This window comes from Nematolebias whitei, chromosome 8, assembly GCF_014905685.2.
Source record: "Nematolebias whitei isolate Nwh7 chromosome 8, NemWhi1, whole genome shotgun sequence".
In the NCBI taxonomy this organism is placed as follows: Eukaryota; Metazoa; Chordata; class Actinopteri; order Cyprinodontiformes; family Rivulidae; genus Nematolebias; species Nematolebias whitei.
In genome coordinates, this window is record NC_056505.1 from 20,663,589 (window position 1) to 20,682,683 (window position 19,095).

The 19,095-nt window shown below is 40.4% G+C and overlaps 1 protein-coding gene across 1 annotated transcript; it reads right to left on the bottom strand.

Annotated features, from left to right (window-relative positions):
• Nucleotides 1–899: 899 nt before the first annotated feature.
• On the bottom strand, nt 900–18,839 carry ssh1a (slingshot protein phosphatase 1a). Its single transcript, XM_037680422.1, has 16 exons — nt 18,707–18,839; nt 15,582–15,619; nt 9,082–9,182; nt 7,287–7,351; nt 6,612–6,733; nt 5,846–5,914; nt 5,599–5,664; nt 5,150–5,344; nt 4,946–5,039; nt 3,995–4,123; nt 3,776–3,822; nt 3,526–3,672; nt 2,860–3,060; nt 2,687–2,742; nt 2,040–2,653; nt 900–1,961 (listed from the first exon to the last, which is right to left on the bottom strand). Exons 1-16 carry the CDS (start codon nt 18,785–18,787, stop codon nt 900–902), a joined length of 3,087 nt encoding a protein of 1,028 aa, XP_037536350.1. The 5' UTR covers nt 18,788–18,839.
• Between the last annotated feature and the right edge of the window lie 256 nt (nt 18,840–19,095).

The window sequence follows — 19,095 nt, forward strand, 5'->3', positions numbered from 1 at the left end:
CCGCTCCACTCTTCCTCCAGACTCTGGGACCTTGATTTACAAATTATATGAATATTTACTTTCATCTGTAAAAAGGACATTGGACCACTGAGCAACAACAGTCCAGTTATTTGTCTCGTCACAGTTAAGACATTTCTGATGTCTCTGGTTCAGGAGTGGCTGGACTTGAGGAATGAAATATTTGTAGCTCATGTCTAGGAGTTAGTCAGCTGATTTCACTCTATGTAATGAATCTATATATCTGGTTCACCTGGACAACAGACTGGACTGGAGCTGCAACAGTGAAGCTGTCTACAAGAAGGAACAGAGCAGACTGTGCTCCTTCAGGAAGCTGAAGTCCTTCAGTGTTTGCAGCAAGATGCTGCATATCTTCTATAAGTCTGCTGTACAGTGTTATCTCTTCTGCCATCATCTGCTGGGGTATCAGCACCAGAGCAAGGGACTTAAAAAAGATCAACAAGCTCAAAAAGAAGGCTGGCTCAGTTCTGGGGACTCCTCTTGAACATTTGGAAATGACTGTACAAAGAAGGATTCTTCATAAAATGAAGAACATTATAGACAACCCTCAGCATCCTCTTCATCAGACTGTCATACAACAAGTGTCTTCAGTCAGAGGCTTCTTCAGATCTGGTGTAAGACAGACCGCTACAAGAGCTCCTTCCTGTCCACAGCCATCAGCATCTAGAACAACTCTTTAATGAATCCAGTATGATGAGTTACAACATTTAATTTCCCTCTGGGATTAATAAAGTATTTTTAAATTTGAATAGAATTTGAATATCTGAGTTTCACTTTCAGAAATGGTTGACAAAAAAACAACAACATTGTCACGATATTCTAATTTTTTGAGATGCACCTGTAAGTGGAGTATTTAAATTTGTAGGATCTCACGTCATTTGTCAGCTTCTGGGCTCACCTGGAAGGGCTTGCTCTGGAGTGTGCAGGTTATTGCCGGGTCGGTACAACATTGAGGTGGTGGGAGAGTCCCACTCCATGCCCGAATCTATTTCTGGTGACAGAGAAAGGAGCAGCAGTGTCTCCGCATCCGAAGAGCAGACTGAACACAGGTCCTCGGAGGAGAAGTCAAGGCAGCCCAACTTGGCCAGTGAGTTGGACCTCTTAAGTTTTGAGGGCACCGTGAGGCCCGCGAGTCGCATGCGGGTCTCAATTTCCTGCGCCCTCTGACGCACGAGGCCAGGTTTCCCCCTGAAGCTGCGCAGGCTGTCGCTGCTGGAGCTGCGTGTCAGGGTGGAGCCATGAGGTGAGGAGGTAGGAGTGAGCAGCCCAGACCCCACCACCCCCAACAAGGCTTCATTGGTCAGTGGCACCATCAGAGGTTCTAACCGCACTTGGCATGGTGTTGAAGATTTTGTGAAACCACCTGGAAAGCTGGAGAACTCCTCATCGTTATGAGAGGAACCCTTCTTGGACCTTTGGCATGCATGAAAAGGCTTCAGAGACTGCAAGCTTTGCTGAGATAACCCTGAAAGTCTCTCTAGCCTTTCTGCACGACGTCGGACCAGCCCAGAACGATGCAGCTGTGAAAGACTCTCCTGTTGTTGGCCAATGTAACATGCCACTGCAGGTGTCGCTTCCTCCAAATCTGCTCTCATCAGCTCAGGAAGAAGCTCTGAGGCAGCTGCAGACTGACTATCATCAAGCTCAGAGTTACCTTTTAAGTAATCACCATTGTCCACAGACTGAACTATCTGCAACGAGTCTCCTGGCTGTTTTTCATGTGAAGCAGTGGGTAGGCAGGCAGCACAGTTGGCACTTTCATACAAAGGGCCACGAGGGCACGGCAGACCTTCAGCACAAGTATGAAATTGTAGGAATGAAGCACTTTGGAATAAAGGAGGAGAGCAGGGATTAAGGCAAAGAGCTGGGTCTGAAGAATCATCTCTCTGATCACACTTAAACTGCACAGAAGCATCTCTTGGAAGGATGGAGGAAGCAAGTTCCTAAAACATAAAAAATTGCCAGATGAATAAAACTTATTTAGCTACTAGCATCATTTATATTTTAAAGTGTGGGCTGACTGTGTCTCCTAAACTTACATATTTGTTATGTAGAGTGCTCGAATGGTTGTTGTTGTTGTAATTTTCATTAAGGGTTGCCAGATCCATCCCAATACCTTCTGCATCCCCCTCTACTTCCACATCCTGTGTTTCATCACCACCTCCTCCATCATCTGGCTGCATTAGAACTTCCATCTCTGCTTCCTCCTTTTGTACATCCTCCTCATCCTCCTCCTCCACGGTGCTGAACTCCAGCCTGAGACGCAGCTCCTCCAGGGGCTCAGGGCCTCGCCTGCAGGTCTGTGCAGCGGTCCCCTCTGCTGTGAGCCCAAAGTGGGGTAAGGGAAGGCCTTCTCGTCCATCAAAGGCCTCATCATCCAGCAGAGCATCTCGTTCCACATCTTCAATTTCTATGAAGACCTTTTCCATGCCGATAAGGGGTGGACCACGCACTGGTGTTGATGGTTCACTGTCCAGAGCTGAGTCAGAGAGTCGGCGGAAATAGTAGTTGTTGTAGGCTGGGTCAACGTCCAGAGCAACAGTCCTGCATGTGGAAGGGCATGCTGCTCCTTTATTAGATAGCACCTCCTCAGAACAGGGAGACATTCCTGGCTCCAGAGTCAGATGATCTCCTTCTTCTCCACAACACTGAGACAAACCCAGCTGACCCTCCGTCATCTCACAGTCTGCGTCTGGATGCCACAGCTTGTTGTGCCGCTGTTTGCTGGAAAAAAGGACATAAATTGGGTAAAGAAGGAGAGAAGTCAGGGAAAATAAATTGATCCACAATGTAAAAGACCAATTCACAACACTTCACACAAGTGTAAGTTAAAAAGTGTACCTGGCATCTAAAATGCCCTCATACTCTGCCAGCTGTCTCATAAAACCAGAGTTGGGACGAGTGATGTTCCTCTTCTGCTTCACAAAGTTATAAGCTTTCTCCAACGACCAGCCGTACTCCTTCATGGCATAAGCGATGACAGTGGAGGCAGACCGACTGACGCCCATTTTGCAGTGAACAAGACATTTTGAGTTGTTTTTTCTGTAAATAAAAATAATTGAACATTTATGTAATACATAATCATCTGTATTGAGGTTTGCAACAGTCACTCCTGCACAACTGTATCTGCCTCTCTAATGTGTCTAAAATAAACTTGAATGTGTTTGGAACACCGTGCTACTGCTCTTTGCATTTACTGTTCCACAAATATTGCATTTTAAACTGACACGCTCAATTGATACCAGGGGGAAAAAGCCTCAAGACAATGTTGTTTTGCAATGTGATCACTAATTAGGATCCTGGGTCACAACAGCAAAATTAAAAACAACTTTTATCACCAGTTTTTTTGGACAAACACCTCTATGTATTCTTTCTGTTCTTTCCCAAAATCGAAAACAAATGTGGGAAATTAGATCTTAACATTATGATAGGAAAAGTTCCTTAGAGATGAAATATCAATGTAATTAAGTGGGGAATTTAAACTATTTTGTTCCACTGAGGACTCACTTTGCTTTCACGATGAAGTTGTACGTATCGTTCCAGTGTGCCAGCAGGTCGGTGGCCTCTTCGTCGTACACGCGGACATTGTGATAACAGAAAGTCCCTGGAAAGAAGTTGTCTATTTCCCTGGTAACATTAAGGATGTAGCCCACCCTGGAGAAAAAATACATAATGACTCATCAACATTTTTTGTTGCTTGAATCATTATAAAAATATGTGTTTTGTATGGAGCCCTTTATGATGTAAAGTAAGTCACCCTGTCTCTTTAAGCTCCTCCAAATTAGATGCATTCCATTCAGATCCCTTAAACAAAAAGGAGATTTTTTTTAGAGCTGATCTTTCTTCAGAACAATTATTTCACTGAAATGTTATTAAACATTTGGAATGAAAATGAAATGTTTTATCCCAGTTGTTAACATCAGTAAATACAGCAGACAGTTTTTGTTAATGTAGGAGATGATTTGAGTTTGCCCACCAGGTAGACATAGTCAAAAATGAGAGTGGCTTTGTCCATCTGGCCAAGGATCAGCAGCATCTCATTGTCAATGAACTCTTTGTACTCCTTCAGGTTGCAGTTCATGTGCTGCTCCAGCTCTGTGCGGATCTGACAGAAAAGATAAACATTGATTTCTGTATGGGTGGCTTTACAACAAACGGACATTAAATCAACATTTTGTCCAGATGTTAACAAGCTACTGATCATCTCATGAAGTCTTTTTGAAGGCTACAGCTAGATTTCAAAGTGATGAAAGTTTACAATTTGACCTGTATAAATAGTCATTCAGGAACTGTGGGAGTCAAAACAAAATTTCAAAGAAGAAACTTTTCAGATAAAACTGAAGGTCTGCTGGCTAAAAAGGCCAAACTTACCAAAAGTTTTCACCACAAACTCAATGTCTAATTGGAACTTGTGGATAAAAACTTGCAAGAAACAAATGCAGAACAGGTAACTATTCTGCTCTTTGTGCACAATAATCAGATTAAGCACATTTTTCCTTTGTGTAAATGTGAGAGCAGAAATGTTCTTTTCTTGGTTGTGCAGCAGCCTGTTTCCCCAGAAGCATTACGCCAGACCAATAATATCCAAATATCTGTTACAACTGAAAGACAAGCTTCAGTGACATACAGTAACAATGAGCCTAATAAGAATACTGCAAATCCACAAAAAAATAACATTTGAAATCCAAAGTGGCTTTTATAATGCCCTATATGTGCTGTTTTGTTACAAAAAACTAGATGTAGACATGTTCCAGGCATAGCTAACCTTTTGTTTGAAAATAGCAACAATTGTAAATGCATTTAAGACAGATGGGTATAAATAAAATGACTTATGTCTTTATAATTAAAGAGGGAAACATGAATGCAGCATCAGGAAATTTAACTTAAACATAAGCAGCTGTTTTTTTCTGTTTGTTAACACATTTACCTGTTTGCAGGTGACATTCTCAAGATCTTGGGATGTCATGATGCTTCGGAGTTTGGTTTTAATAAGGCACTCTGTCCTTTCTCTTTCTGAAGGCCTAGCAAAAATAAATATTGTGAATAAAATTCAATCATCGACACAAGCATACAAGAGGAGTTTCAGTTTTCACTTAAAGAGTCGTTTCTAAATTGAAGAGTGTTTATTTACTTGTCGACAAACATGGTGGGTGAGTCAGGTCGTGTGGTCTCCAAGTCTTTCATGGCGTTCCACTCGTTGATGCAGCTCTGATCTGAAGTGATGCAGCTCTCATAGTAGCCTACCCAGGTAAGGGCCATTCCTCCAGGGAAGTAGTTAAACCTTCGTGACACCTCACAAGCTTTGTGCAGCACCTGCAAGGCTGACCTAGAATGTTGTAGATAAGAAAAAAATATATTAGACATTCCTGACAACAACAGTGAAACAATCAAATTGATGTATTCAATCATTTAGTCTGACTTAGTGCAAAGTCTGTGCAGCCAGCAGGTGGCAACAATGATTCAGCACTGCTTCAGCCTGCATCACTGCAGCACACAGCTTATTAAGGGGACTTACCAAGCAGTTCTATTATTACCAAACTGTTGTAGACAGCCACTGTGACTCAAGAAGTTATTACTCACCACATTGCCTGCACCGACACGGGCTTGAAGACATGAGTCCGACCTGCTGTGTTCACCGTAAAACCCCTGAGGGGCAGACAAAACAGATGGGTCAGTCCCTGAGCCGGAGACCGCTGCAGCTTTGCGTAGATTGAGCTCATATCAAATGTAAGGAACTGATGCAGCATTGGGTAAAAATGTGACAAACAGAGTTGCAGCTGTGTTCCCTGTCCTTATCACGGGGTCACAAAAACTGAAGGGAGCTCACCCGTCTCCATCCAGATGTATCTTTGTATCGCTCCACAGAGGTAGCACCATGCCGATTGAACAGCTTTTACTGGCGGGGTAAAGTAAAACCAGACAAAAAGACAAAATATAAATTAATAAGAAGTTATATATGTGGCAAGATAAAAAGTATTCTTTACAGAAGCTAAATGACAAAAGCAAAATCTCCCACAAAAGTTTTCTAATGGTTAACTTATATTTTTCTTTGTAGGGATGCACGATATTATCGACATGGTATCGGCCGATATTAGCAATAAAATTAAATATCGGACATCAGGCATTCCATCAAAATAACTCAGATATAAAAGGTGCTGTTTCTTATATATAATGTATTTATATAGTTTACATCATTTTCAGCCCCTTTTTTGGCATCTGTATTTGGTAGCAGGCCAAATTAACAAAGACCATGCAGAATAATATAGTATTTTAATTCCATAGCAGAGAAAGCTATGTAGTCTCTGAAAGTCGGTCTAGGGGGGAAAAGTATCGGTATTGGTATCGGTTATTTGCCAAATAAGTTTTAACATATCAGCATATTGGCCAAAAATCCAATATTATGCATCCCTAATTCTTTTAGACGGCACCGGTAAGTATTTCTTAAAATTCCTGTACTAATTACAGCCCAATGAACATTCGATCTTCAGGACACAAGTAAATATACACTCTTTAAACTTGAGGCAGACACAAAATTAGCTTGTTTCTACAAAGTTGATAAATATTTAGTGGAATCCCATTGATTGGCTTTGTACCAGTCTTTGTTGGTGAAGTCAATTCCTAAAAGAATATTCTCCTCCGTATCCTGTCGCCCGCTGGTATACACCACGACCATGTACCGCACACGATCCGACCATCCACTTTCCAGACGTACCGCCTGCACAGTGGAAACATGAACTCAGAGGTGTTGACAGTTTTAAGGACTGCCCTTTAACACTGCACAACAAATATATAATAAACATCAATACTGTGATATTAACTGAAGAAGTTCGATATAATGATTTAAATTTAAAATAAACCAATACAGTCTACACTTCATGCAAACACAAAACTCCAACTTTAATCTAACAGCTAATGCTAAAGCAAAACAATTCCAGTTTAAGCTTCAATATTGAGAGACCCGTTTCCAAAAAGTTTTCACAGCTACATGTGCAAAGAAAACATAACGAAAACCCGTCGTGTGACAGTGTAACTGAATATCATTTAGGTACACAGGAGCCAAATGTTGGTGGATATAAATATATTTTTAAAATCATTAAAAAAAAACATACCACAAACATAACACATTTTGCGTTCTTAATGTTCAAACCTTTACAAATCAAATTGTTAGAGTAAGCAAACATACTATTTTGGAGGGTTTCATTGAATCAGGCTTTCAGACAAAAATTGTGTTCCTTTTTGTTTTGATGCATCTACATGACGTCTCTTACCAGTTTGATTCTGTCTTCCGAGCGGAGAATGTTTATCATCACCTGCAGGTGTTGAGGTAAGTCACCTGTTGAGGAAGATGGTGGTTTGTTTGTTAGAGATGGACTAGCAGCAACACAAACAGCTTAAAGTGAGGCATTTATTACGAATAATGTCACAACCAGGGAACAAGACAAACTGTAAGACGCCGATTGTGGATGAACAGCTGCAAGGACGGAACAGAAATTACTGTTTTTTGCCTGCGTGTGTGTGTTTGTCTGTACAGTTAGCAAAATGTCTCATGATTCACTGGATTTTAATTAAACTTTTACAAAATAATATTCAATGTACCGGTGCATCTATAACTCATTAACTTGTGGAATTGACCTAATTCAAAATGGCCACAACAAACAATCTCAATTTGAAATCGAGTGAGCTAAGATTTGGTGACTTAGTAGTTGAGACTGACCCCAAACTTAGTCGGTTTATAGATTATAAGCACCTGGAGGAATGCCTGTCCTCTCCAGTATTTATCTCAGTATGCACAGATAGGTGGTACACAATAAAACATGATTAATGCAAAATAATCCCAAGCTAATAAACACAAATTAAAGCCATTACAGCACAGCAAATATGGTCCGTTAAAACATGTTTCACTCTAATAACTTTTTTGTGATTTATTTACCTGGATGATTGAGCTTATTTTCTTATTTATTTATTTTACATAAAATGTGAACATTTATCATCAATGAAAGTAAAAATAAAAAGCATTTAGATTGGGGGTTCAGTTCTGATCCTCGAGGGCCACTATCCTGCATGTTTGAGATGATTCTCCGTTCAACACACCTCATTTAAATCACAGGGTGATTAACAGGCTTCTGCAGAACATGAAGAAGTCTCTTTCTAACAATAAACTTTAAGTCACTGATGGTGAGGCAATAGCTTTTAGAATAAGAATGCCTTTATCAAGAACTTTGTATGAGTCAGCCTCACCGTCTCTTAGTACTGGGGCATATCCCACAGTTACTGGGAAATGACACAGCTATTTCCCCAGGCAAACACTCCTGACGACGAAGTACGACTGGCAAATATGTGAGGTACCTGACAAAATGGCCAGCAAAAATGGACGAAGCTGCCAGTCGCTGCCACAAGTTGCCAAATGACTTGGCAGCAGCTTAGTTGTTTGCCGATGGTGAAACCTCATCATGCAACTGGACTCCACAGCCAGCCTTGAAGCTTAAAAGCAACTATTGTGGCTTTGAACAATGTCATTAGGAAAAATAAATAAATAAATAAGAGTTTGATTAATGAGGAAGTTCAGCCCAACCTGTCATGTTGCCACTGCAAAGCAGGTTGCTTACTTTAAAGTTTGCAAAAACTGAAGGGGCTGTTGCAGAAGAATACCAAAGGTATGAACAATGTGATGAGCAATTTAGTGAATTCTAAGTTTCTGCAATAAAACTTTAAGGCCAACTAAACACAATACAAATGTAGTTTGGTCATGGCCAATTGATTCACATATTTACAAACTGCTGAGAATAGTCCTATAACTTGTAAAGTTGCGAGCACATGTGAGGCTGTACAATTAGTAAGGCCCTCCTTTAATCATCAACAGAAGTTTTGCTCAGAGGGCCACCATATGCTGGATTTAAGCCCTAATCTGCCTAAGCTACAGGTCTGGAACGTGCTCACCAACGACACAGCCTGCTCACCCCAGTTATAAACATCTGCTGCAGTGTTACAGCAACTAACCGTATTTTACAACAGCACCACTCGATACAAGATGATAAATCGTGTATTGTGCTTTGTGACTCTCACCTGCATGTTTGTGAGGAGGATGTGCTTTTGGGCCCTGTTGACTGCTTCCCTGCTGCAAGAAGAGGGCAGCACCCTTCACCATAAAGAAACTCTCACTCAGGCTGCAAAGAAACGAGAGAAAAGTTGCAGTGGTTGAAACAGACACTGTATATCAGACACCATTCTACAGAGGAACAGCTCAGCACAATCACTCTAGTTAGTTTGGCTAACAAAATAAACCTAACATTAAGATACAAGGGGGGAAAAACAGCCTCAACAGAAGAAAACAGTTCGGTTACAAGGAACCAATGAAATGACTATAAATCACTGATGTCCCCTTCTGGTGAATTAACTCCACAGCTCAGAAGAGAAGCCAAGCTGCCACGTTACAGAGGCAGATCTCATCGTGCAGATGCCAGAATTCAAGTTGTGAGCTCAAATGTTTATCTATGTCTTATCTGCTGCGTTGGCTCCACTCAGGTTTAACTCGTCAGATCTTTGCTATCTTGCAAGAATGCATCATAAACCGATGTAGCTGATCAAACGCCAGCTCTTTGTGAAGCTTACCTATAGCTTTGACACTTAAAACAGCATTAACTAATTTATATATAGTTGTAAAAGTCGGAACATGATCAGGTTAGGCTTCAAAACTGTAAACATAACATATTCAAGGAAATGCTATTAAAAAAATAAGTAGAGTGTTTCCTTCAGGCTGAATTCAATCATTCTGTTTCATTGAAGAACAATGGGAACACCTTCCTAAATCTACCTGACAGCAGGGTGGAACACATGCAACAGGTATTCTGTGTCTGCAATCTGGTAAACCAGGTCAGCATTAGGAAAGTACAGAAGTGATGAGTGACAGAATGAAAAAAGTCCTGAATCCACAAAAGACAAAGTTGTCTCTTCATTCAGCTATCATGACAACAGTGTATTGATGAAGTGAGACATTGCTGCTTCATGTGAACAAAGTACTTGTTTCAGTAAATAAAGAAAGAAAGAAGCATATTATTGATTTCAGAGAGACAAAATTCAAAGTGTTGAGTTGATTTACCCCATATATGTAGAAAAAAACCTGATTACCGGTACACGTTTTTGGTTTTAAATAAAATCCTCATCAAACTGCTCCATTTTGCTCTATTGGGTTGGACTTTTAAAACCCATTTAGTTAAAAAAAAAAGGCCTGAACAAAACTAACAATTGTGGGAACAATGTATTATTTTGTACACTTCACAATAAATTCTGACTGCCCCCAGCCATGCAAAAAAAAATAAATAAAAAAAAAAGTTAGTGACAAGAATGGGGGTGGATACTTTTTAAAAAGAGCTTTTGTTTTATATTTTCACACTTTTTTGCTGTTTGATAAAGTTTCAAGAAGGGTCAAACTTCCAGGAGATTATAAAAGATATAAGACAAAAGGGAAAGCCGACTCATTCCTCCTCAGCACTCTGTACAAACCCATCAAAAGTGAATTTATTTAAACCGGTAGACGTGTGAAACTTGTTCTCACGTGTAAATCAAGAGCTGCCTTAACTATGACACCGTAACTAAACATCCACAGCTCAGCTCTTTCCTTCGCTGCAGCACCCTGCTATCAGCTTCTCCACAATGTTAGAGCTAAAAATATGTCTTGAATCAAAGCAAGACAACTCAGAACGAACTTTAGCAGAAAACTACAAATGCACCTACATCTGTTTAAACATAGACAGGAAGAATGACATTATTCCTCGTATGACGAGTCACTGGATTAGAGTAAATAATAAATTAAAACTTGCTCCTAAAACAGTTAAAAATCTGGGTATTTTTAAAGATGTCAACAGTGAGGCAGCTTGTTAAGTTCAAGAGAAGTCAGTGAAACTCACATGCGGTTGATCTCTCTTTGGGTCAACACTGCATTTTCCACAAAATAAGGTAGCATCTTCATCACGGCCTTCTGAATGGGTTCTATGACCAGATGCATCCTGTTGACTGGAATGAAACACAGGCCCGTCCGGTGCAAGCTAGCTGTTCTCCATCATGAAGAAAAAAGAAACTGTGGCTTCGGTTTTGTCCTTTTGAGTGACAGACAGTTTGCACTGATCTGTAAGGCTCTGGAGAAGTGCCGTCAGTTTAGAGGCCACTCCTTCCTCCTCCCTCATCTGAGCGTCTCCACTTAAGAGTCTGCCTCCTCCTGCAGGGGTACACTGCAGCTTCCACCCACAGCCTCAGGCACACACAACCAGACTCCCAAGTCCTTCCATCTGTTTCGTCCGTGACGATCCATTAGAATAACGACAGTTGTCTGCAGACAAGAATCTAGCGAGTCAGTCATAATCTGAGAGGTGGATGTCTCCTTTCAGCATGAACTCCCTTCAGTACTCCCCTTAAACTTCAAGTCGGGTCAATACAAAGTGAAGAACGAGTTTCCTCTTAAGTCAGTGCTAAATGTTCTTCCCAAAGACCTTGTGATCCTGAAACAAACTCTTAAAACAAATGGGAAAGTCTATTTTCCTCTGCATTAAAAAAGCAGAAATGTTTGGGTAAACAAAGTTTTGATCAAACAAACACACCAGGGTAGAGCCTCCACAGATTCAACACATAAGCAAAGCACAGGTGGAACTGGCAGCACGAAGAACTGGCACAGTCCCAAAACTCCCCAATCTCATTATATGCAGGCTTATAAGGGAGGGATTATCTTGTGTTTTTGCTTCAAGTGGCCGGTGCTAGCCGTCATTCACTCACATGCATCCCTATCGAACACAGTCAGATTACTTGGGATTATAGCAGGTTACAAAGGACATACCTTTTTTTAAACCCTGTACACCACCAAGAAATATTCTATGTACAGTAGAAAAAAAAGCATAAAACAAAATGAGATATAATTGTGCAAATAGAGTAGGGATGCACCAATCTACTTTTTTCACTTCCGATACCGATATCCGAGGTTTGGTATCGGTAAATACTGAACCGATACCGATCTGATACAGCAAAACAGTGCTGAATTCTGTTCAACAAACTCAGCGTGCTCTTTAGGGTGAAATCTCTGGAGATGCTTGATTAAAGTTGGTAGTGTTATAACTAGAAGTTTTAGTGCCACTCCTTGGAACCGTCGCTGCGCACGTATTGCACATAGCTGTCGAATGTGTTGGCTGAGGTAGTGTGAAATAGTTCCATATGGCTGATCCTTTCGCTCGATCCATTTTGAAAACAATCTGTGCGGCGAATTCGCTAGCGCGTGGCGTCACTCGGAGCAAAAAGCATAGAATTAGAGTGAATAGATCTGCCCAGTCATGGATCGGTCACATTGTCACCGATACGATCCAGCAGTTGTTTTCGATACCGGGATCGATGGCGACGTTGGTATCGGATCGGTGCATCTCTAAAATTGAGCACACAAAAACAGCTGAGAACTCCACATGCTTTGAAGCCTAGAGACAAATTAAACATTTGCTTTATTGTTTGCTTGTTTATTTATTTAATGGTTTGTTTGTTTTTTCCCCTGACACAAATTATTGAAATCTCCACACATAAACAATGAATCTTCTGTTGAACTGGGTGAATTTGATGACCACTGACTCACAGAAAAACCAAACGGCAATAGGACAGTATTTGATGGTCACTGGCAGTATCTCACAAACTGTTATAGGCTCGCTGACAGTCCATATGGAGCTCTGGACAGTTTTATTTGTCTGAGGCAGAAAGACCAGAGACATAAAGGTGATGAAGGAGAACTCTCTGAATCTGAGGTCAAGCTTTAAAAGCATTTGGTATAGATGACGGCACATCACAGAGGGATGGTGGTTTGATTTGTAGCATTGTGAGGAGCTGGATAAATGGAGTAAAAGAGGCCAGATGTCTTCTAAGCTACAGCTCTTGACTCACTGCATGAACAGGTATGAAAGAAAGCTGCTCCAAGTTACCCTACAAACAGGATACAAAGAGCCTTTTACCAGTCGTTTTTAGTCATGGTCTTTGGAGTGTGTTCCAGACACCAGTACAAGGAAAAAAACTTTCTCTTGGGGTTGTCTGTTGCATAATACTGGCATTTCCCCCCTGTGAACAGGGTAAATAGAAGGAGGAGCACAAGAAGAAGGAAATCTTCTCAAGTATCAGAGAGGGCCAAAGTAAATAAAATAAAATAAATGACACAATTGTACTGATGGAAAAAAGTACACGTGAAAGACTGAGATGTGGCACTTCTGTTCCAGCCCATGTTTCTTCTATGTGCCATTTAAGCACTGAAAACCAGAGTGTTGTGAAAGCATAAACGTCTTGAAAATAAAGTTGACTAGACATAAAAACAATCTGTACCATACGAAGGTGTATTTTGTGACATTTCTGTAACAATCTGACCCTCTGAACACTAAATTACCACTCCCATTAATCAAAATGTTTCTAAATTAAATCCAATGCCCAGTTCTTTTGCAGACAAGGTAGTGAAATGAAATCATTGTTTGGCTTTTTGCCACAGACTAGCATAATATTTATGTTAGTCTTCGTCAACTATTTGGACTTTCATCATTATTAACACCAGCAAGGAACAGCAAGTGCAAATATTCCAATTTGGCAAATTTTCAGTTGTCCATCAACAGATGTAAGCTTTCAGCTGGTGTACCAGATACGTTCACCCTGATAAATCTGTCAAATAAAACACTACTTAATGCATCTATGCCATAAAAACAAATTTACTCATAGTTTGATTGCATAATGAGGCCCATGGGCTCTTCAAGAAATGAAAGACATCTAGAAGCAAGCCGGGACTCGCATCGAGCAAAGATCCCGCATTGCTTGAGGATATGGCATGGCTGCTGCATATCAGAAATCAAACCGGATAGTTAGTAGGCCATACATGGTGGTCAGAAACAGTGGTTTGATTCTTTTATGCTTCACGTAATTCAAATATATTTAGAAAAAAAAAAAAAAAAGGCTTCTGCAATCAACATGTAAACCCCGCACAGCAGATTCTTAACTGATAAAAAAAAACAACCCAAAAGAACAAAGAACTCCATCAAAAGGATTGACACATAAAGCTGGTCCTGTTATCATCAGATCATCTTGACAAGTAAGTTTTGTGTTCACAAGCTATTGTAAAAACCTGATCTGAACGGAAATGAAATCTCTCTCTCTTTCTGGTTGCTCCACTGCAGTTGTGTACCTGGTTGTGTCTTGCCTTTTGGGGGGGATAAAATGCTTTCTATATCCATAACACATTCATGTCATATTTAACTCCCAACAGTATGTATGTTTATATAGGTCCAATTGGCTTCATACCTCAGTTCTGGTGTTGGAATATATTTGGTTTGAACACAGGAAGAAAAACATGCCACATTAGAGCAAATACATGAAATCATGAAATTGTACTTTGTCATAAAAAAATGTATGAATCATTTAACCTTGTTCTTCTCCAGTAACTGCTCTGCCTCGTTTCTGCTCTGATGTTTTATCTCTGTGTTTCTGCATTACTGTAACATGCAGCTGTGTAGCAGAGCTGTGCTACTGTACTGTACATACACTAATCACAGTTCTGCACCTCTGTGTTGCAAAGAAAGCAACAATGAAGTTGTGTGTGTCGTAGTGATGGAAAAACACCATGGATGAGTCAACAGCCACTGGAGACACGCTGCATCCTAAGCCTACAGGTTATGAGCACCGAGACATTCATACACAGGTATGATAAGCAGATCAGACACAGAGGAGCAAAACAACACTGATTTCAAACACAATACCAGAATTATTATTTGGAGATCATCATCTATGTCCCCAAACTAAACTGTAATTGAGATATAGAAATTATAAGTTATAGTTTGAGTGCTTAACTTGTGCCTTTTTCTTCTAGCATATGAAATAAAAGCAAAATAACATGTTAAAGTAGTTCAAACTTAATTCTTACTTGGAGCAATCTATGTTGAGTCAAAACTTTAACATAGAAAATTGTGTTGTGACTTCTTTACCATTTCCTTGTACGTGTAGAGTATGTGCACTTTTTTTATTTTCATGCACATCTCTGATAAAACAGTGGCTACACATAGACTTTATGTAAAGAGATCAGTCTCTGCTTTACGATTCTGCTGCTACTCTACTCGCCATCAGAACCTTCATAAAAAGACGCCCAAATGTTCCCAATGAAAGCAACATGACACTCAGTACATGTCAAAACATCCCGTTGTCAAAGTTATTGTTTGTATCACAAATCCAATTTGTTAAAAAGCTAAATACAAGGTGTGTGGAAAAGCCAAGCAGTTCAACAGATAGGAAATTAACTGTTCAACTTATTACTTGAGGGACGCCTGAATGTTTTTGCATGTTTTTTTAACCAGTTTTCAGTCATTACAAAAAACTGTACCAACATGACAAACAGGTGTTCGATGACACCTCTCGTTTGTTGATGCCAGCATGTCTGCCGCCACTCAAGATGTCAAGGCATGAGTCAAAGGCAGATTCAGGCGGTTGGTTGACGAAACCACCTGTTCATACACCGAGCGTTGTTTTGCTACGTGCACCATGCGACTGATGGGCAAAACTCGACTTGTATATAAACATACCTCTGATTTATCCGCCGTTCATCTTCACTCCCAAAATCCTGCAAAACAGAGAATGTGAAATAAGTAAGGCCACACTGGAAACAAATCTGATTGCATTACTAATAAACACTCCCAGCCTGGCAGGTAACAGATGTTCCAGCCTTTTTTATTTTCATGTCACAAAAACTGATATCACAAGGAAACTCACAGCAATGGGGGTGCTGGGATATAGAATTTCATAAGGTATTCTTCCTGTTCTACAAAAATGAATTACATAACTCCTTCAGACTGTGAGTGTAAAAACTGAGATACAAAATCCCAGTGTTGCTTGACCTCTAAAGGTTGAAACGTGAAAGTAACACTGTTGCAACTCTTGTAAATAAATGATCTGTGCCAAAGCTCTAGTCATGTTATAAGAGCAAACCAAACTTGATATATTTGCACTTCTTCAAGCTGACTGAGAGAAGCTGTTGACATTAGTACAAATGAGCTCATTTTGTTTCAACACAAGGGACTGTTGGGTTAAGAACATATAGTTCAACGCAGGTGTTGAGAGAAACATGTACAGTTATTTCCAATTGAGATGAACTGGTGTTTTATTCTGACATCTGTTAAACATGATGCTGCAAGCACATTCCAAAGTTGGTATGAAAAATACAGGTGTGTTTTACTTCATTTAACAGCAGCCGCAGCAACCAAAAACCCTCCTGTACTTTCTTAAAACATTCACTTCAATGTTTTTTCAAGAAGATCTAAATGTATGTCCATGGTATGTATTAATGTTTTTTTTTCTTTTAGCAAAATAAAGTACCGTATTTTCTGGCGTATAAGTCGCTCCAAAGTCTAAATCACATCAGTCAAAAAAGCGTCATGAAGAGGAAAAAACATACATAAGTTGCTTCGGCGTATAAGTCGCATTGATTATGTGTTACCGCTGACCCGTCATGTTTATTATGCGTCTATTTAAAGGTCAAAACAGCTTCATTTCGGCTGGACGACGCGGCGCCATCCATCTATCGCGTCCAGAGCCGCTAGCTCTCCAGCGTTCTTCCGCCTGCACCAGCTGAACGAAGCGAGCACGCACGGGAGGACTCGCTGTTGCAGTTCTTAGAAATTTAACAAGATTAACACTTAAAAACAATTATTTGTTTGCTTGACATTATAGCAGTTTAAGTTTTCTAGGTCAAAACAGCTTCATTTCGCTTGGGTGGCAAGCATCCATCCATCCATCCATCCATCCACCAGCTGAGTGAAGTGAGCGCACATGGGAGGACTTGCTGTTGCAGTTCTTAGAAATTTAAAGCGTCAGTCAAAAATTGCGTTATGAATATATTAAAAAAACGCATACAAGTCGCAGGACTGATAAATCTATGAAGAAAAAAAGTGATTTATACGCTGGAAAATACGGTAATCCTGTATCTGCAAAACAGTGTGGGGTGGAGGGGTGGGTGTGTGTGACTGCAATTCAATTCAGTTTATTTCTATAACGTCAAGTCACAACAGAAGTCGTCTCAGGGCACTGTCAGAAACATTCAAATACACAAATTAATAACGTTATTTATCTAAGGCGCCAGCAGATTGTGTTAAGTCTTCACTTCGTCAGTCTCCCATCTACCTACCATCGACCTACCATTTTAGGTAGGTCACTTAAATAATACCTGGCACACGATGACTGAATTGGAGGGTGTCACGACAACTAGCACTAGAAACAAACGATACGCTTCAAGAGATTATTTTCTATTTTTGGTGACCCGCTGCTGATGATTACTCAGCAGGAAAAAAATAATAGTCCAGAAATGGCATTTTTTTTTAGATTTACTGAGAAAGACTAGGTATTATGGCCAGAAAACAATGCAATACTTAGCGCATTTCTGCAATATAGTTAAATAATCCAGACTCAATGCAACATTCCTGCATCCTCTTCATGCCTATTTACCTAAGCTCTTTTTCCCCTACACTACCCCTCCCATCCTCCCACCCCTCAGGAGCAGATGACATCATAGCTGCAGCAGACTTCAGTTAGCTTTTCCTATCAAAACTGGATGCAAAACTCAAATCAACAATGTCGTTCCGGGATAAAACAAAACAATATACTGTACAAGATGAACCCTATTTATAACAAGTTACAACGTATGGCATTTGAGTGATGCAAAAGCTTTACAAGCTGTTAAAATCAACTATTTTTGCCATTCTCCAACACAAACACAATGTTGCAATTACATTTCTAAATAAAAATAAGTGCAAACAAAACAAATGCAGACATCAGCTTTGATTTATCTGGTTGTATGTAAAACAGAACAAGGTGAGCTCATCCGACTGCAGCTGGTTAGTAGTGCCTCCATCTGGTGACTGAATGCATTGAAATAGTAAAAGAGACTGAGAAAGATATGTGTAATATGGTTTAATAGTATCATCTTTTTCAATGTCAGTGACCAGAAAAAGACATTTACATTATGCCCCTTTAATAATGTTGCCAATTAAGAGCAATTCTTGTCTTTTTAACCCATTATGAACATTTGTCAGCCAGACTATCGATTTGTCTTTAAGAAGAGAACAGCCAATGCTGATAGAAACTTATACCTAGATATTCTGTTAATAAATTATATTGTGCTTCTAATTTGATGTTTGTTAGAGATTTTACAGCTAAGTTTGGCTGCAAGAGCAGCAAACTCGTCTTTTAACATCAGCAGATAATACAATCATAATTCCCCGTGTAAAACAACATCCTGTCGTTGATTTGAGAAAGAAAACGGATGTAAATAAAAACCCTTAACGTCGGACAGTTGCATAATAAAACAGCTAAACTTAGTTTGTTAGCTACAACTTGCATCAATAAGACACTTATAAGTAAGCTAACGTTGGCCATTTTAAAATAAAACTAATAAATTTAACACACACGCTGGCTTTTTTATAGTTTAATATAATGACATGATTTCGTACTGAACAGTATAAGCCATTTATATCTATAAATAAGCAGCACTTGAGAACTACCGAAAGCTAACCGCCTAGCATAGCCCGTTAACTATGATGCTAACGTAGCATCAATCAGCGGGCCTCTCTCCAGCAGCATCCCCCCCCTTCCCCCATCCTCGCCGACAGACTAGACACAGGAGCATCACTTTAACCCCCCCAGGTCCCAGACTGACCTCCCCCGCCGTCGTGGTTGCCGTGCTGGCTGTGGAAGCAGCACTCGGGGTCGGGGACCGCTGCAGGGTTACCAACGCCATGGCTGGAAGAAGCTGGGGAGCCGGGGATGCTGCACCGAACACCGGCCGCTGTGGCCTGAGGGAGCTGCAGCTAGCTGCCGAGCTAACCACACATAGCCTGCACACAATCTGGAGGCTGACACCGTGTTGTTCACCAGCAGGAGGGAGGCTGTGTGCAGGAAGTGCTGCGTTCAAGGCCCCCATCCACCTCCATGGTCCTGTCGTAAACTAGTAATACAGTAACAGACTGACCTTTAAACTACACTGACACCATTGTAAATCAGTCTGAACTTGTGTATTTTTGCTTGCTTACAGATCATTGTATATAT

Bases quoted from the DNA above. Each gene is read 5' to 3' on its own strand.
- ssh1a (XM_037680422.1), bottom strand. From the start codon at position 18,787: ATGGCGTTGGTAACCCTGCAGCGGTCCCCGACCCCGAGTGCTGCTTCC. The intron at 15,620-18,706 runs GTCAGTCTGGGA...TCTGTTTTGCAG, and splicing joins CAACCACGACGGCGGGGGAG to GATTTTGGGAGTGAAGATGA. The intron at 3,061-3,525 runs GTGAGTCCTCAG...TTTTATTTACAG, and splicing joins AACTTCATCGTGAAAGCAAA to AAAAAACAACTCAAAATGTC.